The sequence below is a fragment of the Lonchura striata genome, chromosome 9 (assembly GCF_046129695.1).
Source record: "Lonchura striata isolate bLonStr1 chromosome 9, bLonStr1.mat, whole genome shotgun sequence".
NCBI lineage: Eukaryota > Metazoa > Chordata > Aves > Passeriformes > Estrildidae > Lonchura > Lonchura striata.
This window is the reverse complement of record NC_134611.1, coordinates 21,043,222-21,069,185: the sequence shown is the minus strand read 5'-3', so window position 1 is coordinate 21,069,185 and position 25,964 is coordinate 21,043,222. Positions and strand designations below refer to the sequence as shown.

At 37.7% G+C, this 25,964-nt stretch overlaps 1 protein-coding gene across 1 annotated transcript in view; it reads left to right on the top strand.

The window, feature by feature from the left end:
• The window catches only part of ABCA4 (ATP binding cassette subfamily A member 4), a 70,763-nt gene that overhangs the window by 16,751 nt on the left and 28,048 nt on the right, over window positions 1–25,964 (top strand). The window contains exons 6-18 of the mRNA XM_077785538.1: window positions 3,371–3,568; window positions 6,060–6,149; window positions 6,523–6,763; window positions 8,178–8,317; window positions 9,386–9,502; window positions 10,445–10,642; window positions 13,823–14,028; window positions 14,809–14,985; window positions 17,390–17,612; window positions 19,346–19,567; window positions 20,784–20,988; window positions 23,159–23,257; window positions 24,218–24,439. Of these exons, the coding sequence (XP_077641664.1) occupies window positions 3,371–3,568; window positions 6,060–6,149; window positions 6,523–6,763; window positions 8,178–8,317; window positions 9,386–9,502; window positions 10,445–10,642; window positions 13,823–14,028; window positions 14,809–14,985; window positions 17,390–17,612; window positions 19,346–19,567; window positions 20,784–20,988; window positions 23,159–23,257; window positions 24,218–24,439 (2,338 nt within the window). The remainder of the gene's footprint in view (window positions 1–3,370; window positions 3,569–6,059; window positions 6,150–6,522; window positions 6,764–8,177; window positions 8,318–9,385; window positions 9,503–10,444; window positions 10,643–13,822; window positions 14,029–14,808; window positions 14,986–17,389; window positions 17,613–19,345; window positions 19,568–20,783; window positions 20,989–23,158; window positions 23,258–24,217; window positions 24,440–25,964) is intronic.

The following is a 25,964-nucleotide window of genomic DNA, read 5'->3' as shown; positions in this document are numbered from 1 at the left end:
TATGCAGGACTGAAGTTTTCAACACCATCACCAACAAAATGATTGAAATCTGCTGGAATGTGGTGTTTTCTGCTGTGTTTTCTGTGCCAGTGTAGAAAGAGATGTACTTCTCTTTCTGCTGGAAATTAAAGAAAATGAGCATTGGTTAGAGGAAGCTGGAGGAGATCTGGTTCAAATACCACTTTTGCTGCCCTCTATACAGTTTACTTGTTAGCAGTAATTACAGGTGATCTGGTGATCTGTAAATCACCAGAGCTGAGGAAGCTATGAGGAAAGTGTTGTGAATACTTCTTTCAGGTGAAAATGATGCAGAAAAAACAATCTCATAATTTTAAAGACACAACAAGAGAATTCTTTTCAATAGGAATTGAACACTGCATTTTCTGTGCGAGATAACTGGCTTCATTCCAGTAGCCCTTCTTGATAAGCAAGTTGCTTGGGCTGGATTTATGCATGGTTGAGGTGGAAGTTTCAGAGCCATGACTGGATCCTAGATCTATGGTTTTCTTAATCATCAACCATGATAGTTCATCTCCAGTTCTTCATGCTGCTCTGCCCTCTGCTTTTTTCTGTACACCCCTTCCCCCTGCTGCTGATAGCAGGGAGCTGATCAACCTGAAAGCAACTTGTTTACAAAAGCCTGACTGTTGCCAACAGCTGGCTGGAGATCTAGGTCTGAGCCGCCTGGGAGTCAGGAAATGACACACAGAGCTGAAAGCTAAACCTGATCAAACAGCCAACTCGCTGAAAAAATAATTTGGACTTCATCTTGCCAGCATTGGCTAAACAGTGACACATTGATTTTAAAAAAAAGTATTGAAGTTTCCCACTGAGGACCTGCTTTTTTGAGTCATTCTAAGATAAAGATAAGAAACTGATGTTAAAACACAATAAGAAGTTCAGGAAAGATTGGCAGCAGCACAACCTATGGGAAAAATTGGAAGGGCGGAGGTTTGATGTTTTTTTAATCCCATCTGTTCATGAACATTATTGAAATGCAGTTGCAGTTTGTAAATAACAACTCTCTTTTTTCTATGTTTATCCTTTTTGGTGATGTTAATGTCGTTTCCTCATTTCACAAGTCAAATCAAGGTTCCCAGGCTGCCTCCCTGTGCAGCCCAGTTTCATTGCAGTTGACACTGCCTGATGAGGACCGTGCTAAATGAAGCGTGTATGGTTAAAAAATGCTGTTCTTACCACACACATCCCCAGGACATAAGTGACCGAGCAAATATGCAAATTATTTCAGTGACATAAAATAACTTAATTCCAATTCAAATGTCCCAACTTGAGGGAGGAACAGGGGTGTGTGATTTTTGAGATTTTTTGCAAGACAGACTATATTGGTCAGTTGAATTCCTTCTTTTGCATTCTGCCTTTCTCCACACTGTCAAACTTGTGTTAAGAATGCCTTCATATCAGTACAGCTATTGTAAATGCAGGCGAACCCAATGGGAAGAAATGACAATGTTTGACTCAGTTCAGAAGGCTGAATTATTTCTTTATTAACTATGCTAAAGTACATTAATATACTATATAAAAGGAGTATACTAAAACTACATACTACTTTCTCTGACTCTATCCCTAACTCTCTCGCAACTCGTGACCCTCTCTTGTGAGTCCAGACACAGGTGGGTTGGATTTGCCATCAGGCTCAAACAATCCTCACCAGAATCCAATCAAGCACTCAGTCCAAGTAAATAATTCTCCAAACACATTCCACATAGGAAAAACAAAGAGCAGAAATAGAAATTGTTTTCTCTTTCACTTCTGTCTGTGCACCTCTATGAAAAATCCTGAGAGTGAGAGAAATGTACTTGCCACATACAGCTGTAGTGAGGATAGTGCCTCTCAGATACTTCTAGAAATTCACGTTCCTTTTTTGCATCATAATCCCAAAATACAATCTGTGTGTAATTCAGAGGCCTTTCTTTTTTTGTCAACTGCTGCTCCATAAACTGAAACTCAGGGCAGTCATGGCAGATAAAATACTATGTTATTCTAGACCTCTCTGCCTCTGCCTTTCATATTCTGGATGCTGACTTTCCAGAGCCACACTTGCACTTTGGTTGATAGCTTCTGACAGATGAAGCACTTAATGAATAATTCCTCAGTTTACTTTGAATCCACTCTCCAGAGCAACTAAATTATTTTTTTTCTCATTCCTTTGTGTTTTTAAATATTCTCGTCACAGGCACCACTAAACAAGTGATAGCTGCTAACTATAGGAGATTTGCACATATAAAATTTTGATAATGATGAATTTCCTAATTTGCTTAAGAAAATAAATATGCATCTATATCTGACCTGGTATAGGTGTGGTGTGTATTTTCAATACATATGTTTTAAAGACTGGAAAAGAAAATTATTTTCCTGGGTAGATTTTGACAATTTCTAATCAGAAATTTAACGATTTCTTATTAAATTCATTTAGTCTAATGGTATTGTGTCAGTGCATAGTTCTTGCTTGTCTGAAAGTCTGTGTTCATCTCAACCAGAGTATGCATTTACAGTCATCACAATGTTCTGAGCAGTGTTTTCCTTAAATTTGCAGATGGACAGAGGGTGGGAGCATTAGCTTATAAGCAATTTCCAGGGCTACTTTTTATTATATTTCCATGTATTCTGTATATTATAAAGTAAGTAAAATTTATTCATAGACTATAGAGAGCATTCCATAACCACAATGTAAATACCATGTACATCTACTCACTTCTATAGAGTTATTCTGCATTTACATTGGTTTAACTAGAAACTAATGTGTTCCCGTTAGTCAAAAACTGAAGATAAAAGATTTGGGCTTCTTCTGTTCCATATTTATGTTAGAAATGGTCATCAGTAAATGGGTGTGATCTAATGTAAAATGGCTTTGTAAATCGTGGCTATGTGCCTGTACAGAGTGACAGTGAATAATGGCCGTGGGAAGCATTGTAGTGGAATAGTCATAACTGAAACAGAATCCTGAGGGAAATCAAGCTTGAGAATGAGAGGTATTGGCCTTTTTTTTTTTTTTTTTTTTTTTTTTTTTTAGAACAAGTGACAGCAAAAATATCACTAGCCTGAACATAAAAGGTAAAGTGATGTAGTACCATCATTTGGTCCTGGGAAAATAATTTCAACCAAGGTGCAGCTATGCCACAAGGATGAGTGGCATGGTGTGCTTTGTGTGCTTTGAATGCAAGGTGATCTAGTATAATATCAAGTGAGGGTGATTCAAGGTTTGATGCTTCAGCTGACCACATCTCTCTGCCATTCATTAAAATATTAGCAGGGGCTGATGTCAAACTGTCCACTTTGGATAAATTTTTAACTTCTCCTGGGCAGTATGCATGTTTCATAATAGTAAATAAAACATTGGTTTTCTTTGCAGTTTGCCTATGGTGTCCCTAGCTTGACTCTAAAGGACATTGCTTGCAGTGAGGTGCTCCTGGACCGCTTTATTATCTTCAGCAGCCGAAGAGGTCTCCCTTCTGTACACAAGGCCATGTGTGCCCTGTCCCAGGACAGTCTACAAAGAGTAGAAGATGCCTTATATGCAAATGTTGATTTCTTTAAGCTATTTCAAATAGTAAGTATTAACACAATTAACCCTGCCTTAATGGTGTCTTTTTTTGTTTGTTTGTTTTGTTTATATTTCATTGCCCTTCAAGATTGTTTTTTGTTATAAAAAATTTTTGTCATCACCATCTGTCCAAGTGGTCTTAGTTTATTTACCCCTGTAAATGTAAAGTTATGGATGTGTTATTGTTAACCTACCACCAGCAGGACACCAGATAGTTCTGAGTATGTTTTGGGATGAAACAGATGAAATTCACAGTACAGCAGAAGTAAGAGATTCAAATGCAGTTTTAAAATCAAAGTTTGTATTGAAATATTATCTGGTCTTTCCAGTCTGTGTAGCAAAACAGTGTGAATCATGAGGATTCTGAAAATACTGAATGCAGCCCATTCTCTCTTTGCTCCATCCATCATGACAGAATTTTATGCTGCAGTCAAAGTCATGATGCTGTGTGAGCTGTTTTTAAAAAACCCAAACCAATCAAACTAGGAAGTTGTGCTGGCTTTCACCACTCTATCTATAGAAGCTTTTCCTTACCTCTATTCATTTTCTTTGCCCTTCTTTGTGTTCTTGTTTCAACTGTGACCTTGCTATAAATTAACCACTTCTGCAGCCTTGGTTTAGTATGGAGATATTATGCCACTCTATATATATGTATAAACATAGATTAATATCATTACTTTAAAATATATAATAAAATACAAATTATATTAAATGGCATATTTTTCTAGTATTTCATTTGTATTCTGCACACTGAGGTGATACTTTCAAAGAACTATTAATAAAGGCTCCAGGATTTCTTTCCTCATGATAGCAAACTTAAATGTCTATCACTGTGTATATATCTTTCATGTTTGTTTTCCCTATGATCATGCTTTGCATTTTTCAACACTGAATTTAATTTGCTGTTTTTCACCTTGTAATATAATGTCATGAAACCATCACATTGTCAGCTTGCTTTATAGGAGAAGCCAGGATATATGAAAAACTCCTCAAGTTGCATAGGAAGTATTGATCGGACTCTTCTGCCACAACAGTGTAGCACTGTGATTAATTAATGGATTAATGGATTTTGTCCAGCTCTGAGTTTCCAAAAACAGGAGCTGCAACTGACACACCAGCAAAACACTGTTTGATTATTGTAGCATTAATAGTCAGTCATTGTGCCCATGTGATTTTACCAACCCTGATAAGGATTTGCAGTCAGCTTCTGAGAGATGCTGGTTTCCATTCCTAAAAATATGTCTTATGTTTTCATGTATCCCATGCTTGCTGGAAGTAGCAGAGAATTAATACTACAGTATTTCTAAAATAGATTTTCAGTATTTGAGAACTTCATGTGAATATTCACAATGTACTGCCCAGGTGTTTTTACAGATTTATAATTCCTGTTCCTCAGAATTTCAAAAATACTAGGTTAAGTCAGGTGCTCCAAGAATCCTGTATAATTTTTGCACAGACTGGTTCCCCTTAAGGGACAAGGAAAAGTGTATTTTGAAGCCCTGCATGTATTCTTCCTGCCTGAATGTCAAGTGACAGATCAGAACACGCTGACATGAGCTTTCCATAAAAACCCTTGCCTTTGTGGCTCCCTGCCAGGTACCTACACAGTGCAGTTGTCTTCTGCTTTCTTAACCACCTACTTACTGACTGAAGGGAATGGCAGGCAATCAGCAGGGTGTGTAGGCATTTTTGGGGAAGGCTTTTTAGGGGCTTGTCTCAAAAATATCATAGTCTAGCTACCTACAAGTCCAGCTTTGTATTTTGTTGTAATAGCAGAAGAAATGCCTGAGAAAACCTCAAGAGTGCCAGCTCCAAGTGCATATGTGATTCTTTAGACAGCTGACAGAGAAAGATGCAGTGATGCAAACCAAGTGGTATGTGACAGCACACCATGGTGTCACCTGTTTCTTTCAAGCCATTGATAAATTAAATGTTAACTTCTACTGAAAAGGCAGTTTGGTCAGTCTGCAGGAAGCCTGGGAAAGTAATGGTTTCTCTCAGGTTTGACAAACAGTGAGGACCAGACTGTCCAAAATCAGGAAGTCTCTGAAGTATAAAGTTCTACAAATTATTTACCTCCATGGCAAATAGGGGCTTCTGTATCAAACCTTAGCTAAATCTGGAAGTTACCAAGAGTGTGTATATCTCACTGGAAGAATAGCCTCTGTGAGAAGCAGCTTCTCAAATGTCCCAGTTCCTGCATACCTCCTCCATTTTTGCACCTTTTGTCATGGTGGGATTAGATGAACAGAACAAATCCCAAGATATATTTTCAGTGGCCTGTGTTTGTTCCAGCCTTGTATTAGAAAGAATATTTACACAGACTACTTGTGTCTGCACATGGGTACTGGATTTGTAGCATTATAAAACAGCCTTATAAGATACTGTTCCAAATAACTCAAAGAATGTGAGCTACAGAGATGCCATTTGGGTTTTCTTTTTGTTGTTGTAACTGTTGTCATGTAGAAGCTCATCTCTATTTTTTATGTATTCACAGCTTCCCACAGTGTTGGACAGAAACTCACCAGGTGCTGACCTGAAGGCCTGGGGGAGGGTGCTGTCTAATGTCTCCCAAGCAGTGCAAAAGGTAAGTGGTCTAATAATAGATTACATCACTTTTCTGCATAGCTCATAATCCTTGTTTTCCTTTGTTGTTTTTATGTTCCAGTTACCTGCTTTACCAGAAAGAAAATAGACTTGGGGAAGAGCCAATTTCCTACTTCTTCTCTCATTACAAAAGAAATGTAGATGTAAGCATTGGCAATTCTGAAGTGTATTCTTTTCTTCAGAAAATATATGAAAGAACAAGAACTGAAAATGCTGCCTGTGTCCAGGGCAGAGGAGATGAAAGGATGAGGTTCTGACTGCATTCACACTTTACCACCTGGGCACAATTGCGACCTCACCAGATACTTACTTGCTTTGAGGGCTGCAATTAACTAAGTCTTGTTTTACTGCAGCTGGCCAGGAAGCCAAGTGTTCAGGACCTTTTAAGGGTTCTGCAACCACTTGTAGAAGATGGAAGGCCAGAATCCTTAGGCCACTTGGTGAGTTCGCTGTCAGATCTTTTCTGTGGCTACCCAGAAGGAGGTGGATCCAGAGTGCTTTCCTTCAACTGGTATGAAGATAACAACTACAAAGCTTTCCTGGGGATTGACTCAACAAGGAAGAAATCTGGTTATCTTTATGATAATACAACCAGTAAGTTTTCCCCCAAACCATTAAGAAACTCTCAAAAGGTGCACCTTACATTCAAATACTAGCATAGAATGTTGCTTTTATGAATAACATTTTAAAGCAGTTGATTCAGGAAATTAGAGCCAGGTGAAATTATTTTACTCCATACATACTTCATAGCTGGAAGCAGGGAAGCCCAGGACTTGACAACTGACAGAAATACACATTTGATTTTAATATGGAGGCATAATCATAGGTATGATGAGAATTAAGACTGTTCCTCTGTTTTATCTTCTGTTATATGCTACTGATATCAGGAAGAGCAAGATGACCCTGAAGAAGATTCAGGAGAAGACAGTATAGCATCTGGAATTACTTTTCTCCAAAGTATTTTTCTAAACTTTATCTTTTCTCCTAACTTGTTTGATGGCCTGGGGCACAGGAATTTAACAATCTCTCCTTTCCAATAACAGTCAATTTGATACATGGTGGCTGTTATCTTCCTACATAAAAGTACATCTACATTGTAGCAGTAGTGTTCTACAGTATGATTACATTCTATATAGAAAATATTTCAATTTATCAATTTTTGTTGCTTTTATTTCCTCACTATTTATTTCCTCCTGTTGTAATAGGACATAATGCAAAGAAGAACCGATTTTTAACCATTTGTTATTTTGTCTTTTTATTATGTCCCCTTCTGTTTGCTCGTTAGTTTTTCTCTACACTGAGCTCACCAGCAGTATTTTCTGTACTAGCCCTCATGTTATAGCTGGTAGATCTGTGTCCCTTCTGCTATGATAGATAAGATTGCATGGTTACGAACTATAGATGGGCAGTTTGCTTACAGAGACCTTTCATGTTTGTGTTAATACTTGGCTCTACTTATGAGTGAGACTTCCAAAGAGGCACAGTACTCCATCTTTTCAGCCAGGAAACAAATTAATTAAATGCTGTCCAAGTAAACTAATTACTTCATAGTGCAGGGGAAAGATAAAAATATTTACATTAAAATGTTTAAATTATTGTAGGATTCATTCTGAACTGTTCTGGAGTTCAACATTTAAGCCCACAGGATCAGCTTTTTATTAGTATCAGCTACAATACAAAGGAGCTAAATCATTAGGAGTAAAGCAAATAAAGTTCAAACTGCTCAATGAGTTCTGAGCTGTCTCGTTTCCTTCCATTTGCAATACCATGTAAATAGCAGCAAACTGCAAATGTTTATTTATGTTTGCTTTTCCAATTTCCATAGCATATTTTACAACTTCAATATCAACTTAATAGTCTTTCTATCCATTCAGTCATTGTACTTCTGCATTGCAGAGTGTGCTTTAACTCATTCATATTCAAACTGCACTAAAAAGCCCTGCAGGATGTTATGTGTGATAGGATTTTATTAGGGTTACATAAAGACTGTCTTTCTTTCTGTCTTTAGCACCCTTTTGTAATGCACTGATCCAGAACTTGGAATCAAACCCTTTAACAAAAATAGCCTGGAGTGCTGTGAAGCCCCTGCTAATGGGAAAAATTCTCTTTGCTCCTGACTCACCTTCTGTACGGGAAATTGTAAAAAATGTAAGTTCTGAAATATAAAAGTTGTATCCCAAGAAACATCTTTTAAAAAACAGTCATCAGTAACAGACAGCCTAATCAGATTTTCTTCTCAAAACACCATTTGCTCTGATGGTCCTCAGAGGAAGGACAGGGACGCTGTTTAAAAAACAGGAGTCATGTCTTCACTGATTCATTGCAATTTAGTCCATGCTGCATGGTTTTTCCAGCTCATCCAAGGAGCTTTTTCTTGGCATGATTCCACATTTACACTAGTAAGCATAGTAATATTTATTTTACAGAAGTAGGAACATGAGCAGCTCTGTGCCAGCAAATATTTAAATGGAGCAACTGTGAAGCTTAGATAAGCTTATTGAGAACTAGCACTGAGATATTGCAAACCAATAGCAACATCATGGTTTATTATTTTGTCTTTTGAATGCATAAAGAATTTTCACTTCATTAAAATAGGATGGAGCCTAGACTCTTCAGCAAAATGCTTGATGTTGGGTGAAATTAATCTGAGCAGTTAAATCAAGGTTGCATATGACCCAGATTTTGGCCCACTCATAACCAGAAATTCACTACTCTAGAGATCTGTATAAGGCATAGAGCTGCTGCTCAGATTTCACACATAAAAACTTCAGATTTACAGCAGCTTAGCATTTCAGGTCTTAATATCGTAGCTATTATTATATCTGTCTTTTCCAGCTGCCTTCCATTCATTCATCTACTCACACCATTGTTTTTAGTTCTTAATGGAGAGAGATAGTCAAGGGGAAAAGTTCTAAATAATTCTATGAAAAATCTAAGTATTTAAAGGAATTGAAATGAACTAGGCTTAATGTGCAATTGTTTTTTCCATTACATATACCACAGAATGTTATCCTAAGTGACAGCTCTGGCTGGATTTTACAGATTCTTTTTCTGATGATTATTAAAATTTCTGCTATTTGAACAAGTTGGATAAGTTTTGAAGGTAAAACTTGCAGCTGTCTAAGAGGTTCCCCTGTCACCAAATCCTGGATGGATCATAAATTCTGTCTATCTCCTTAGATTTCTAACATTCTTTTCTGCTGTTTTTTTCATTAGGCAAACTCCACTTTTGAGGAACTTGAACGCCTCCAACTGTTGACCAAAGCTTGGGAAGAAGTAGGACCTCAGCTGTGGTACTTCTTTCAAAACAGCCTGCAAATGAATATGATCCGTGTATGTTATAACTTATCTAAGATCCTCAGTAAGAGCAGTCTTTCGCCATTTTTTATTTTTATTAATGGAGAAGACAATTAATTTGAAAAGTTTGGCCAGAAGTGTACAGCCTTTGCAGCAAAGGAAGCTGTGGTCTTTAAGGCTGTTGGCTGCTGGGCTTGGTTTGAAGGCAGGTCACAGATGCATTACAGCATCCCTGCGGCAAAACTTCAGATTCAGGCAGTCAAGAATCTGGCTAATGATTTCTTAATAAGGCAGCAATTGCTTCTTCCCTGCCTCCCCAACATGTCTTTCAAGAACAGACATATTGATTTTCTTGAATTCTGTATGGGCAAGGAATACAGTAAGACCATACTTTTTCTGGCCAGACAGAAATTTTTTTTGGGAAATTGCTTACTTCTGCATCAATTAGATTTTAATTTGATCCACCGCAATTAATATCTGTAGTTAAAGTTTATAAAGCAGTTCATACTAGGAAAAAACATTTGATTTCCTATATTTTTCTATATTGTATTAGACATTTATAACATTTCTCCTCTTGCTTATAAGGAAAGAATGCAATAAATAGTCAAGTAAAAGTTTCTTTTCATCCATTCTTCAGATCACACATCCAGTTGCAATTACTATCTGTAGTTAAAGTTTATAAAGCAGTTCATACTAGGAAAAAACATTTGGTTTCCTCATTTTTCTATATTGTATTAGACATTTATAACATTTCTCCTCTTGCTTATAAGGAAAGAATGCAATAAATAGTCAAGTAAAAGTTTCTTTTCATCCATTCTTCAGATCACACATCCAGTTATGCAAATGTAAAATTGATTCTTTAGCATACCATTTTGTCCTTGTTCATGTGTTGAAAGAGTTATGGAAATGGAAACTTTTCTAGCTAAACAGGGCATGGAAAGGTAATTATTGTGGCAAAGCTGTCATATTTTTATTCAGGACTCTTTGAAGCACCCTACAGTGAGGGACTTCCTGAACAGCCAGATGGGTGCAGAAGGCTTCACCGCAGAACATATAATCAACTTTCTGCACAATGGATCTTCAAGGAGCCGGGAGAAGGGAATGGTGGACTTTGACTGGCGGAATATCTTCAGCGCTGTAGACCAAGTTCTGCGTTTGCTCAGTCAGTATTTAGAGGTAAATTTAGCCCTGCCCCTACAGGGAATAATTGTAGAGGATATCTTAAAACCAGTTACGCGGTACTGGGGTCTGTGGTAACAGTCAAGAAAGTTAAAATCATAAAATCTTTGTTTGTTTCAAGTTGAATCTCATTATTAAAACTATGTGTTTAGAATAATACAGTGGCACAAGTACATGAATATTTATTATTTTTAAAAGTTCCATTTGATGATCTTCAAATGCTTTACTCAAAATGTTAGTTGAATGTCTGAATTTTAATGCTGAGAAGTAGAAAGTGAATGCAAAACTGCAAAGATTTGTTTTTTTGTAGTTATTTATAACCAACAGGCCACTAATTTCAGCATGGTCAGGAGCAGAGGAGCTAACAGTTCTTTGGTAAGTCCCCTTGTAGGTTTTTAAGCACCTGATCAAAATTCCATTGAAACCAGTGAGGGAATTTCCACTTGTTCTGTGGTGACTTCTGACAAGATGTCTGCTTCTTTCCTGCAATCTGTACCTCTCTTCTCTAGCAAGTTGTTTTCAGCGGTACCTTCTGATGATTTTTGAGAGAAAATTGATACCAGTTATAGGCAGCTGGATTAAGCCTAACTCCTAATTTCAGTCCAGTTCAGTCTAAAAGACCATTTGTCCCCTACGAGAAGGCAAGAACTGAAGGTTTATCTGCCTTCCTACAGCTAGTACAAGAAGGAACAATAAAGGCTTTACACAAAGCTCTGTTGATTCATTTATTGAACTTTTTGTATCACGTTAGCAGAATTATTTCTTGTCAAACTGAGTGAAATATATTGTGTGCAGCAGGTCAGTCCTGGAATATCAATAATATCAGAACAGTTACTGTACCTGGTAATAGATCTTTGTGTCCTAATGTTCTTTGTAATGAGCTTATTCCTTTAAGTCTGCTGTTTACATGGAGTTGTAAGCACTTGAGAATGTTATCCCACTGTGCCAGACACAATGGCAACAAATAGCTCCCTTTGGGGAATAGCCTGCTCCTTACCACCATAGTATACAATAAGGACAGGTGTGTTGCCAGCACCTGTCTTTGGTAACTCCAGATCTCTGCTGCAAACTGTGATACAGCTGAGAATCCCACAAGTTATGCAGTGGCTGCTTCTCCTCACCACCCCAAAAATTTCCTGTTCTTCTGTTTGATTACCTTAGGCCACAGAACCTCTGAACTGTTGGTGAGAGCTACACAGTCACTTCTTTGTTTATTATTCTCTGGTTTTATCTTCCAAACCTGTTCTTATTATTTTGACTTTGCTTTTGGTTTTCCCATTTTTATTGGACCATTTAAAATTGTTAAATAATTACTGGGAGTAGATTTGAAATAGATTTCCCCAAGTAGTTGATAAATTAATTTTTATATAGTGAGATTTATGAAGACAAAAACTGAGTTCAATTCACTGGGGGAAAACAAGAGCCTAGATAGAGCATACAGCCTTTTTTTGAATGCAGTTCAGTTACGAGAAATAAATTCTAGCTTTGGCTCATAGATTACTATATAAAATATCTTTTCACTTTCAAACTGTGTGAATTATTGCAACATTCCTGTCTTGTGCTATGTTCTTATACAAGCTTTGATTTCACTCTACTCGTGCAGAAGATCTATAAGCATTTGTGGTTTGTGTTTTGAACACATGCAGCTTCCTTTACTGGACCCCTGGAAATGAGCCTATGGTGCTCTTCAGCCCACTTCAGGCACTGTCTGTTCTGCAGTGAAAATCTAGACAAGTTCAATTGCTGTCAGTACTTTGCCAGCATCATTCTCATAGATTCCCCTGGAGAACTGAGTTCTTCTGCAGCTGAAACACATATCTTGAAAATAATTCCTCCTGATAAAGAAACAGCAAATAATCCTCCAGACCCTGCAAAGGCACAGTTCCACAGGAGGAGTTCGTTATGCACACACTGCCACTTTTGCAAGAGCTAAACTGAATTCCTAAACTCAGTTAACACCATGTGGGATAAATGTACTCCACAAAAATTAAAGCAACATGAGCCCTCAGTCTTATTTTATTTCTCTTCTACCATGCAAAGTTTTCTGCCTTATGTTGCTTTCTGATATGAAATTCTACATATTTTCATTTTCTAAAGCAAAAGGGAAAATGAACATCTACAAACACCAGGAAGAGTAAAGCCACAAAATAGTGTTACCAATTTAAGCACTGTTCTGTTGTGATTTTAAAAAGATATTTTCATATAGATCCTATTAAGTTGTGATAGTACAAGTTTTAAGGGAAACATAGCATAATTTCTCACAGGGAAAGGTTAAGTAAAGGAGTCTTTAAGATTAAATAACAAGTACCAGTATGACCCCTTTGATGTGGACTAAGTTTTAGTTATTGGCTTGCAAGAAATAATTGAGGAGATAAGATCAAACAAGTTAGTCTCTTGGAATTTTATGAGGCAAAGGAATTCAATAAGTATCTTTTCAGTCAGTCAGGGGTTACTGCTACTCTCTGTTAATATTTTGCCAATTCTGAAGGGCAGAAGCTAAATATATAAACATAAATATGTAATTTTACAGACAATGAATGCTTGAGTATATAGCATTCACAATCTTTGTTTTACAATGCCTGCTAAGTAGGACCTAAATGGAGAAACATAAATAACTTAGATTTTTATGAATTTTTGTCTTGTTATATGCATTAATAAGAACACAGTTTGGAGTAATTACAGATACTAAGAAACAAGACTTTTTTTATTGAGATAGCCACTAAAAAGGGCATGTTAACTTAAGTCAGCAGGTAAATAATGTGTCAGAATTCAGCAGGTACACAATATGACCAGTTAGATAAATCAATCACTTGTCTGGTGTTACATAGGAATAAATGTTTAAATACCTAAGACAGATTAAAATCTAAATATATGCTCTGACTTTTTCTACTGCTTCACTTGACAAAGCGCTTTTCATTTGAAGTCCACAGCCAATGTTCTTTTCTTTTCTTGACAGATCAGTCATCCTTTAACTGTCTAGTATTCACTCAGGCACTTCCTGGGCTGAAGAAGGGAGGAGAGAGTCAGCTTTTAATAGTTTCATCATAAAGCTGAAAATAACAATAGTTTCAGTTGAACCTACTTTCCTTTTCTGTTTTCAACTACTGATGTTTTCTTTAATGTATACCTCTTACTATTTTATTCCCATGCAATTTTTCTCTTTGTAATTATTTGTAGTGTTTGACCTTGGATAAATTTGAAGCTTATCTTGATGAAACTCAGCTGACTCGTCAAGCCCTTTATCTGCTGGAGGAAAACAAATTATGGGCTGCTGTGGTTTTTTCAGACTTAGAACCTACAGCCAGCAATCTCCCACCACATGTAACATACAAGATCCGAATGGACATAGACGCAGTGGAGAAAACAAACAAAATCAAAGATAGGTATTTACCTGATAGCTATTTCTCAGTTCTTGCCTGCCATAACATAAATATGAGAGACATAAGGCTGTTAGAACCTGTGTTGGACACATATGTAAAATCCAGCTATATTTTGTAGTAGTTACTGTGCAGTGCAGTACAGAATCCATCTCCAGTTACCAGGTACAAACATGAATGGTATCACTCTTGTGACGAGCCCAGCTGTGGGTAGGTGCAGGAATACGAGGCAAAGGGATGACTCTGCTCAGAATCTGTTCAGTAACTGCTTCAGTTTATAGATGGTCCCACCATTGGGAAAGACAGACAAGAAAGTCCTGCATGGATTGTGACACAGCTCAGCTGGACAGCAGAACTGCTCTGCTGTTCTTCCTCAAGTCCTCACCAAATAGACTCACTTAAAGGGATATAATTTCTCAGGATTGTCTTCAGAAGAATATAATGGTATCTGGTAGTTGCAATCCAATTGTTCCAATTTAATCTCCAAGGATACCATATTCCAAATACAGTTTTTCCTACTCTAGAACAGTTATTTTGCCATGGGACTAATTTACGTACATTTTAGGCCAAAATTGCTATTCAAAGTCAGTGCAGAGAAAATCAAAGGAAAAAAAGAGCCTTCCACTTTCTTGAGCAATATGTTCTGCTAGACCAAAGTCTAGAAAATACAACTCCAGGCAGTGTCCCTACAATTTCAGTTGCTAAGATTAATTGATTAATTTGCCCCACAACCCTTCCCTAAAGTCACTGCTTACCCAAATGTTTCCACGTGAATTTTCTTTTGAGGTACTGGGATCCTGGTCCAAGAGCTGATCCTGTTGATGATTTACGTTATATCTGGGGAGGTTTTGCATATCTCCAGGACATGATTGAGCATGGAATTATAAAGACCCAGACCAGTACTGAAGTGCCATTGGGAATTTATCTGCAGCAAATGCCATATCCATGTTTTGTGGATGATGTGTGAGTAAAAGCAGTTTGTCTTAATTCTATTCTATTGCTGGATGGTTTAAGATTCTCGAGCACCAAAATTAACCCTAAATTATGAATGTCCTAAGGTATAAATGCAAGAGTAATAACTGAGACACAATTGAATTAATTTAGTTTTTCCTTATCCTGTTATAACCCAGACTCCACAAGCTACCTTTGCCAAGATTCTACCTCTAATCCAAATCCTGCCCTTCATTTCATCCAGTGTCCAGGACTAAAGTGAACTCAATATGCTAGCCCCTTGAAGGCGGCAGTTTTCTTCCAATTTTCTTCCCTGTTCACAACGTGCCTTCTCCAGTGCTGCAGTCTATGATACTGCAGCTGTCCTGGTATGCTTTTCACTCAAAAAAAAAAAAAAAAAAAAAAAAAAAAAAAAAAAAGGCATTAGAGGAATCTTTTCATAGTTCGCTCTGTGCAGGCAAATGCTACTATTTCTGATAAAAGCAAATTGCAGACACATAAATTGACCTGCCATTTCCATTACTCATTATGTGTTGATCTGAGAAAACATCACTCTGGCAAGCCTGCTGTCTGTTTCTTCTCCACTGAGAATATTGCAGAGGCAGAAACCCCATCTTTGCAAAAGTTCTCTGATGCCTGCACTAGCCACATGCATTTCTGTGCTGATATCCAAACTCAGTGATGGCCTCTGCAGAGATCCTGCTTAAGTGAGACACGTGCAGCCTCATGGTAACCTGTAGGCTGTGCTGTGCATGGCCTAGTGCTGGTTACATGTGTTCACCAGCAGGCAAAACTCAGTGTGCCCCAGGCCATATCACAAAAGCATGGGTTTGTTTCTCCAGACCAGATTGCTTTTCAGGAATGTTTTAGTGACAAAGTGAAGATTTTCCCTTTGTTTTGAAACTGACATAGCTTTGATAGCATATTGCAAAAACAGTTTTATAGGGTTCAGACTTAGGAAACTGAAGATTTTTTGTTCCTTGCCCTTAGCAACTATGAGCTTTTGGCCTTTAAACAATCAACACTGGATTCCCCAAACCCCATAATATGTAGCAGTGTTAATTAGTAGTATTAACAGCTCACATAAGGATGAACGTGTACCCTGGGAGCCTGAATAATAAAACCATCCACATCAGTCTTTACTAGGAAGAGGGAGATGTGTTCCCTCATCTTCTTCACAAGATAACTCTCCCAGCACAGCAAGGCCATCAATGCCAGGGAGACACTGTTTATATTAATGTGTTCCCAGACTCAGCAAAATGAAGATTAACAGTGCAGCTGGCAAACTGTGTCCTGCGCAGGACCTTGCTTAATAGCTCCTGTAACTATAGCATGCTTAATGGAAAACTGCCTCAGCCTTCACTGCGTGCCAAGGGCTGTGGTGAGTTGGCCATGACTGCATGCCAGGTGCCCACCAAGCCTCTCTATCACCTTCTTCCTCAGCAAGAAGGGAGAAGAAATTAAGATGGAAAACAACTCATAGGTCAAGATAAGGCACTTTGCTAAAGCTAAACCAAAAAATAACCCAAAGATTCATTCGCTATTTCCCATCCAGCAATGTCCAGCTGTTTCCTGGGAAACAGGGATTCATCATGCATAGCAGTTGCTTTGGAAGACAAGTATTGACAATATCAAATACCCTGCACTTTCTCCTCCTTTTTCTTAGGTTTTACAATATGGAATATCCCTTTTGTCAGTTTGGATCAGTGGTACTGGTTGTCTCCCCTCCCAAGATTCTGCCCCCCCTGCCTAGTGGTAAAGTGGGAAATGCTGGAAAGACAGTTCAGATGCTGTGCCAGCACTGCTCAGCAGTAGGCAAAACACTAGAGTATTATTAACACCTTTCTAGCTATCCATGCAAAGCCCAGCACTGTGGGGGCTCCTAGGGGAAAGCTAACTCTATCTCAGCTAGATCCAATACCCTGACTCATGATTTGTAGGAATTTCAGCAGCCTTGTTAGCAGCATATGATGCTTTTAATGACTAATTTGTTTATTTCTCTTGTCAGTGAATCCTTGGAACAGAAAGACAGTGACACTCCTATATTGTTAACATTAACATATGTCTTAAAATATTCTTTGTGGATCATAGTAAAGGCATGGAAATTCACTGTGAAGAGAGATGTATTTTCATGAGGCACCAAATATTTTGTAGCCTTCAATAACCCTTAGAACCTCTTCTTAAAATAGAAATAACATTCATTTTTCTCATGGGATTGCAGAAACCATTACTTTATTAATATTTAGGATGCTTGTGAAGTTTACTAGTGACATGCTATTGATGTTTGGACTGAGAATTTACAGTTCTGTACTTAATTAATGCACTCTTCCCCACTCCTTTTCCTTTTCATTTTTGCTTTTCATCTAGTATTTCTCTGTTTTACCTAAATTTAATTTATTCCTTCTTGCTTTGATAGCTTCATGATCACCTTAAACCGCGCCTTTCCCATCTTCATGGTGCTAGCTTGGATATATTCAGTCTCCATGACTGTGAAGAGTATAGTGCTGGAGAAAGAAATGCGTCTGAGAGAGGCTATGAAGAACAGGGGCATAACCAACGGTGTGATTTGGTGCACTTGGTTCCTAGACAGCTTTTCCATGATGGCTGTGAGCACACTCCTCCTCACAGCTCTGATTATGGTAAGAACAGCTATTCTCAAACTCACTCTTGTGTTTGCACTCCTGAAACCAGTTTTCTGTTGAGAAAGAGTAGTAGCCATTGGCAGGGAGATGTGAATGGTGGAGGCCTGTTTTGATCACAGCATGTAGCAGGCACATTCTTCTAAGACCTCATAACAGCATCAGCACTTGACAGAGACAGAACAATAAATGCACTAGTAAATGTTTATTGTGAGATCCCTCATAGAAAATACATTGGGCTGGTTACTCTGTATGTCATATTTTTTGTAGGCAGATGCAGATCTCCCAATAAATAATAAGTGTTGTTTTAAATCAAAGAGATAATAATCTGCAGAATTTTAATCTTGTAATTCACTATATGCGATTAACTTTTAAAATGCAGTGCTTGTCTGCTTAGAAACTGTGCAGCTATTTCAATGGAAAAAGAGACTGCAAAAACAGAACTTCCAGGAAAACCTAAAAAAAATCCACCTTTTGCACCAGTGATTCAGAATTACTGTAATTTTTATAACTTTTCAGGACAGTTCAGATGTTGTCTCTGAGGACTACCTTTTGTCTCCACTACCTGAGAATCAAGCTTTATATTGAGAGCTTGCTGCTATATTTTTTCATATAAATTTATGGCATTTTGATAAGGAAGAATGAATGCCCTTGCATCTTTTCTGATGTGGGGAGCTGGAATTGATAAAAATACATAGTTTGGGTTCAAGCTGCTCTGTCTTACCAGCATTTCCTGATGAGTTGTTGTAGTTCCTGGTGTTTCCATTGCAGCTTGGGTGGAGAGAAAAAGCTGACTTTATTTGCTACACTGGTTTAATTAAAAATCAGGAGGTAATTAAGATCAGAGAGGAATGTGCTTGTACCTGTAATTCACTTTGTTTCCCGTATTTCACTATGCCAGTGTGAGGCACCTTTGTAAATACATTCTTATGAGACATTGCATCCCTGTTGATAAAGAAATCAGTCTCTAAGGCCCAGTGGGATGTTGCAACCATGCTGGGACCTACTTATAGCCTGAAAGACCTATTTAAGTATTATATAAACTGACCTAATAAATAGGTCTCAACATTGGTTTTAAACACTACATAGATAACTGGCAGCAGTCCCTGTTCTCCTTGAGAGGGAGTGTTTAATCCACAAAAAGCTCTAATGAAGAAAGGTCAATAAAAGTTCACCCAGTGGGTCAGTTAATAACAAGGATCTCTTAGAAATGGCACTTGGATTCCTCAGATGTGATATGCTTCTGGTTGAATAACATCCAGGTGCAGAATCTTTATAATTTGCCTTTAGTTTTATTGTCGGTTTTTTAAAGATGTGTTTTGTAGCACTTCCTTACATTGTCTTTTCTGTACATCAGGCAAGTGGACTGAGGGGATGGTGTGAAGAGATAAATGAAAGTTTACTGTAATATTTCAATTTTTTTTATTTAAAATGCATGAGTTTCCAAGGGAGCAGATCTTGCTTGGAATCATTTACTTGTTAAGACAGGGGCAGAATGTCTGTTTTCACTCACGTATGAATTTTGTTCATTCTGTTGTACTAACCTGAAGTCACAATCCAAGAGCAGGGATAAAGTTAGATGAAGGATTTGTTATTGTAGCAACTTCAGCTGTTGAAACTAATACCTGGGAGACTTAGAAGTCGTATTAGGTAAGACTAGCTTATTACTCTACCTGTTAGCTTCTAGAAAGCAGCAATACTTGTAAATTTTTCTGTTTTCCTTTTGCTTACAGCATGGACAAGTGCTACATTATAGCAATCCACTTCTGTTCTTTCTATTCCTGCTGACATTCACCACAGCCACCATAATGCAGTGTTTCTTGTTCAGCACCTTCTTCTCCAAAGCAAATCTGGCAGCTGCCTGCAGTGGAGTCATCTACTTCACCTTGTACCTGCCCCACATCGTCTGCTTTGTCTGGCAAGACCGTCTGACTGTTAATCTGAAGATCCTAGCAGTAAGCCTTTCACTGGTTCCATGGCATCTCTGCTCCCCTTCTCACAGTGCATATGTGAATCACAAAGTATGGCACACCTCTTCCTCTTGGCTTTTGATGTTTTAAATGTTTTGAATATTTCCTTGTAAGTCAAAGGAAATCCAGCTTCTGGTATGTTTAATAAATATGAAGGCAGTCCACAAAATGGGGACAGTTATCTTTTTCATGTGCTATAACCTACTTAACACCCTATGTCTGAGGATAAGAAGACCTCAGTTTCACATTCTTTCCTTACCTGAACCATAACATTAAGAATTGAACTCCAGTGCCAAAGTTCTGAGAAATACCATTCATCTAATGAGTTGTAGACATTCTCCATGCAGTGCTTCCTTGTTGGTTCTCTTCCATTTTAGGTAAGATACTTAACAAGTCAGGGGAGCTGGAAAGTTCTTGCTGTTTTTTGAGATGGAGCCATGATCTTACAAAATTACTCAGATTGATTTTCTGTTGCCCAATGAATCAGGAAGGAGAGCGGGTGTTTTGAGTCCAGTCTCCCCATTTTTACCAAGCATTCTAACACCATAGGTAAAGGAACTGTCTTCTCTTCTTGCACTAGGAAATATAAGGAAAAATGAAAAAGAAAACAAAACACTTCCAAAGGTGAAACTAAGTACATTAAGTTATAAACTAAGTATAAACTACTGGCTTATTAGTTTTTTGTGTTAGAATCAGCTAGCAGACATGACAGGGGAAGCAGTTATGGTTTTCCATATCCTGATCATCTGGTGTACTTTCTGTCATGTTACTTGTAGTGGCCCTGCCTCATACACTCAGGAAATACCTTGTTTCACCTAGATAGTTAATGGTGTATGCTGTAAACTTCTAGATGCACCTATAGTATTTTCCAAACAGACATCAATGAAGAGAAAAAAATATCTGTGAAGATTGCCTAGTAGTTAAAGAAAGTACAGCCAAGGTTGAATTCAGTCTATTATAGCTAAATACTGGTTAGAATTGCAGAAAATATAAATATAAAAGTGAAACAACTTTTCTCATGTCATTTGTTAGGCAAGTTTTAAAGTCCAGTCCCTAAAAGTGGTTTTTTTTTGTTTGTTTCGGGTTTTTTGTTTTCTTCTTATGGTGGTGGGTTTTTTGTTTGCTTATTTTTTGGGGGGGTTTTTTGTGAAGTGTCCCTCTGTAAGGGCTGAATGGTTGTTTTTTCTTTCCTTTATTCCAGAGTTTGCTTTCTCAAGTAGCTTTTGGGTTTGGTACAGAATACTTGTCACGCTATGAAGAACAAGGTCTTGGCCTACAGTGGGGTAACATCAGAACCAGTCCCTTGGAAGGAGATGAATATAGTTTTCTGTTTTCCATTAACATGATGGTTTTTGATGCTTTTCTCTATGGAATTCTTTCTTGGTATCTTGATAACGTTTTTCCAGGTACGCCTGATACAAAGTAGTGATAGTTGCTGCAAATTGTGTTAGTCTGATCAATCTCTGCGTATTTCGCTGGCAGAAACAGGGTGTTTGACCTTGTAGACTAGGAATCTTATCCAGTTTACCACTACTGGTTCATTAAGGATTTCCACTTTTCTCTCTTCCTTTTTCCTTTCTCCGGTTATATTTCTGAAAAGAATAAAGAAAGAAGAGTAAAAAGGAGGATGTGATTTTTTAGTCCTGTTTTATAAATTAAATAGAAAATAAATCTACAAAAACATCATCTGTTAAAATCCAATTTGGGTACATACTTTTCCTTTGAAATTTTCAACCATTTCTGTGAGATTCCTTTAAATTTTTAAAAATATAGATTTGACAGTTCTAATTCACATATATACTTTGGTCACATTATGTTTCTTTCATAACTGTTTCTTAAAGGATGGTACTGTTTCCTAAGACACATGCTGTGTTAATTGTTTAAGTTCCTGTGTGGATTTATTTTATTTCTAAATGGAAATCATTATTCTAGTACCAAGTCACAAAAGCATTTTCTTTGGCATCAATTACAAGATTCTGAAACCTTCTGTGTGAAAAAATGATTTGTCCTTCTAGCTTAAATGGTTATCTTGCTTCATATTGAATATTGTTACAATATAATAACTGCTGACTCTTATGCTGTACAAGCAAGTGAGCTTTCTTGTTATCAGTTTATTACTCCTGCATGTGAACTGCAGTTCCAGAAGATGTTCTTGGCAGCTTGCTTTTTCTTTTTTTCTTTTTCTCTTTATCTTTTTTTTTCTCTTTCTTTTTTGCAACTCTGTTTAAAGAAGAGTGGACAATTGACTATTTGCATGAACACAGCAGGAATTAAACAATAGAAATTGCTTCATTCATAGATACATTTTTTTCTGTTAGCACTTTACACAAAAGTAGCATCTTTTGGGGGTTCTAGTTAGTAGCTTCACTTGATCTCAATATTTGCTGTCTTGTCTTTCTGCTACTCTTTCTGTAGAATTTCTCATAGCATTTCTCTGTCATACATATGCAGCCCTGCCAAATTAATGCTGTACTATTTGAGTTTACGATAGGAATTCCCTGGATAATTCTTTGAACCCTATGGTTCTAGTCCTGCTCAAGTCTGCTCTGAAACCAGACATTCATTGGTATAATGACCCTTTGGCTATTCATGCATTCTGCTCCATAACAAATTTCAATTGGGTTTGCATTCATCCTGAATGAGAAGCTGTTGTTTTAGCCACCAGTTTCAGAGTGGAATAATCCAGTCAGACTGTTTGTGAATGCAGACTGAGAATTTCTGTGCATGAATAGGAGTACAAGTGGTTGGCTGAAACACAGGTAGTAACACTGTTACTTCAGAAGTAATAACTTTCATAAACAGTGGTTTTCAATTAATAAAACTGACCATCTTTTTATGAGTATCACAGATCCTCTTGAATAAGTAACACAAGGCAAATAACATCCGGGTTCACAAAGATGCCAGTTTTAAAATAGAAGCTCAAATTCTTGCATTCTATAAATCAATATTATCCAGGAAAGCAGTATAGACTTTCAGTAACTCTGATCTGACCTGCCAAGAACTGGTAATATTATTGTGCTGTCTCTTATCCAAATTGAATTAACCTGTAACTAAAAAAGCCCATTTTTGTTTAAGAATAGGTTTACACTGCTGTTGTCACTTTTCCTGAATGGCTGTGTGCTGAAATAAGTCAGAGTGTCTTTTCTCATTACCAGTTGTAAATTCAGCCCCAGGGTAATATGTGTAAATTTAAAAAGCTTTTTAGTCATGTCAAGCCTCAAGTGTTAAGTGGGCATTAAAAGAAAGTCCCTGAGTGAGGCTAGGATCCCACCTTAAGCAGTGAGCGGCTGCCTGGTTGGTAAGGATTCAGGGAATAGCTTCATTCTGCAATTAAACAACTTTCTACTTAAGACAAGGTAAGGCAAGTCATATCACATTTTCTGAATATTTTACTGCTGTCCAAAAGAAAAAAAAAATCTGTGAACAAAATCTGTCACCTACTTGGTACATGGTTTGACCTTCTGATATGCAACACTAGAACTGCAAGTGTTTATAAATAGACTTTGCTTAGATGAATTTGTGCCTACTGTGGAATGGGGTTATGAAATGCACTTTACCTACTTATTTTCGTTTTAGGGGACTATGGGTTACCACAGCCTTGGTATTTCCCTGTGCTGGAATCCTATTGGCTTGGTTCCAGAAGCCCAGAAGCTGAGAAAACAGCAACTGCTGATGGTGAGTTCTTTTAAAACTTTGGTTTTTAGAAATAACTTCACTGATTTGTTTAAAGGTGACTGTGTAATATTCCCATTATCTGGCCTGCTGCAAAGGTGAGAGACTGCCATCACTGGGAGTCTTGGCAAGTGCCTTTGAACTTGGAGTGTCGTGCTATCATTAGAGTCATTAGAGGTGAGTCATTGTTCCATCTGAGAGCCTTTAAGGCCTGGCTTAACAAGCAGCATCAAATCCTCACTCTGTAACCCACACCTTTTGAGACATTCACAGAGTTCTTACTGCTCAGTACAACATCCATGAAATGTTAACGTTACACTGAGGTTCCCTACTTTTCTAAACCTTACTCTTTTCTATATAGTTTGACACTAATTTAAGTCTCTTTACTTTTTGTTTTTAAGCATGATCATAATCTATGCCACCCTTGTACCTGAGTGAATAGGCTCAGTAAAAAGCCAGCAAGTTGATTAGGAGCTGGAGCGTGCTACACACAAGATGCTGAGAGAGCTGGGTCTGCTCAGCCTGAAGAGAGAAAGCTCAAAAGAGCTAGACTTCTCAGATGGGTCTAGTGGAAAGATGAGAGGCAATGGATACAAGCTTGAAAACAGGAATTCAGATTCAATATAAGGAGAAAAGTATTTATTATGACGGTAGTTAGAACACTGTAACAGGTTGTTCATAAAGGTTGTGAAATCTCTATCTTTGGAGATAGTTGACATGATCTGAATTGGCCATATTTTTTGAGGATTGAACAGGAAGTCTTTGGAAGTAATTTCTGATCTAAATTATTCTGTTATTATCTCAAGTAGCCTGATTGTGCTGATTGTTATTTCATCCTCTCTTCTACAAAGCCCTTGAAAAGATCAAGGCTTAGGATTATTTCCTTTTCATCAAAATACCTCTAGAGATATGAGGTTATTAAATTTTTGGTAATTAAATCTTGATTACTTTTGGTTTCTATAGAGAAATGTCCAGAGTCAGAAGGTGTGGATCAGAAGACCACAGAAAGGGAAAAAAATGAAAGCAACACAAATAAATCTGAAGAACCTGAAAAAACAGAAGAAAAGAGTGACGGCCAGGGGAAGAAGGATGGTAAAAACAAACAATGTAAACACAAACGAGAAAAAGAACCCGGCGAGCAGGGGAAGCCTAAAACAGATGTCCAGGACAAAGATGAAATTAATAGTAAGGAGAGAGAGCAACCTGAGTACTTCTGAGATACTATACTCATTGTACTTCATACCAAAGTAGACATAGCGGTGATTGGAGCCAAGCTACAAGAGCTAGCAGGGGCCCAGTAGGTGAGAGCACGTAACTGCCAGAGCTGAGCACAAGAGAGATATCGACACTTATTTATTCTTCCACATTCATCATTCCTTAGAATATTTTAGCCACCACACTTAAGACAGCTGGCTCCCAGAAGAACTCCTTAACTTTTTTTAAATCACACAAATGCAGGCTGTTTCTTTGGCAAGTTTGTTTTCCTGCTGATGCAAGCCTCAGAGACACATACTTTGACTCTTTAAAATTAAACAGAGCCATGACTTCAATAAAAATACACTGAGGGGAATGTTCTTCCCTCTTAGTCCCACCCCTCTTTTTTTTTTTTTCCCTTTTTTTTTTTTTTTTTTTTTTTTTGCCTATCTTTAGTGTGTTTTGCTTCAGTAGGAAAAGTTTGGTTTCAAAGGGATTTATCTGAAGTGCTCTGTGTGTCTGTCTGCAGCCTTTTCTGATGCTGACATTAGCCATCATGTAAGAATTCCTGAATGACCTGTCTTGTTTTCAAGCCCCAATGTCTTCTTTTGTGGTGAGCCAGAGGAGTTTTCTGTATGAGATGCTCAGAGGAATGCATGTGGATTCTGTAGCACAAGTAACTGCTACAGGCAGCTCTGAGCCTTTTCTGACTCTCTTGAAAAGCAAGAGATAAAAGTGGGGTCATCACAGCTCCTCACGTAGGCACTGAAAACATGCATTCAGGGTGAATGGAAACAGGACAGGACTTCAAAGGAAAAAGACAGGCAGAGGTTAAAGGTTATTTCAGCCAATCTTCTCTTAGTACTGCCTTATCTTTTTGGTGCTTTACTCCTTAGTTCCCAGGTTCCAACTGCTCCATGGCCACAAAGGAAGGGCTTTCTGCCTGTCACTGCACAAAAAAAAGCCTGTCTTCCCTTTCAGCCACCCAGGAACTGGGAGGCAAGAGGAGGAGCCAAGAGCAAACCTAGTACAGTTCAATGACAATGAGGATATAGAATCAAAATGGAGAAATATGTATCACAAATAAAAGGGAGCTCAACCAGTGTCCTTCAGGTGATGCAAAGCAGATACTGGGGGAGATCATCAGAGAATTTGCCTCACAACTTGTCAGTGAGTCTTGCAGACAAGACTCAAATATGATCTAAAATTATGATACATATAAAACTAAGGAAGGTGTTTCAATTGCCAGGATATGGATAACTATCTAGCCAGATTTCATGTGAACTTTTATGAATACAGAGATGTTTCTATTTGTCCCAGCAAGGTAAATGGAAACCTAGATTCTTTTCACAAGTCAAAAGAAAGATTACTAACAAACATAATTTTATCTAAAATAGTGCTACCCATTCTATATTGATTATTGCAACTGTTCTGTAATATACACAGCTCTCTCATATACACAAATTTGGAACTTTTTCCTGAGTCCTGCTAGTGATAATAATGACAGTCACAAAAG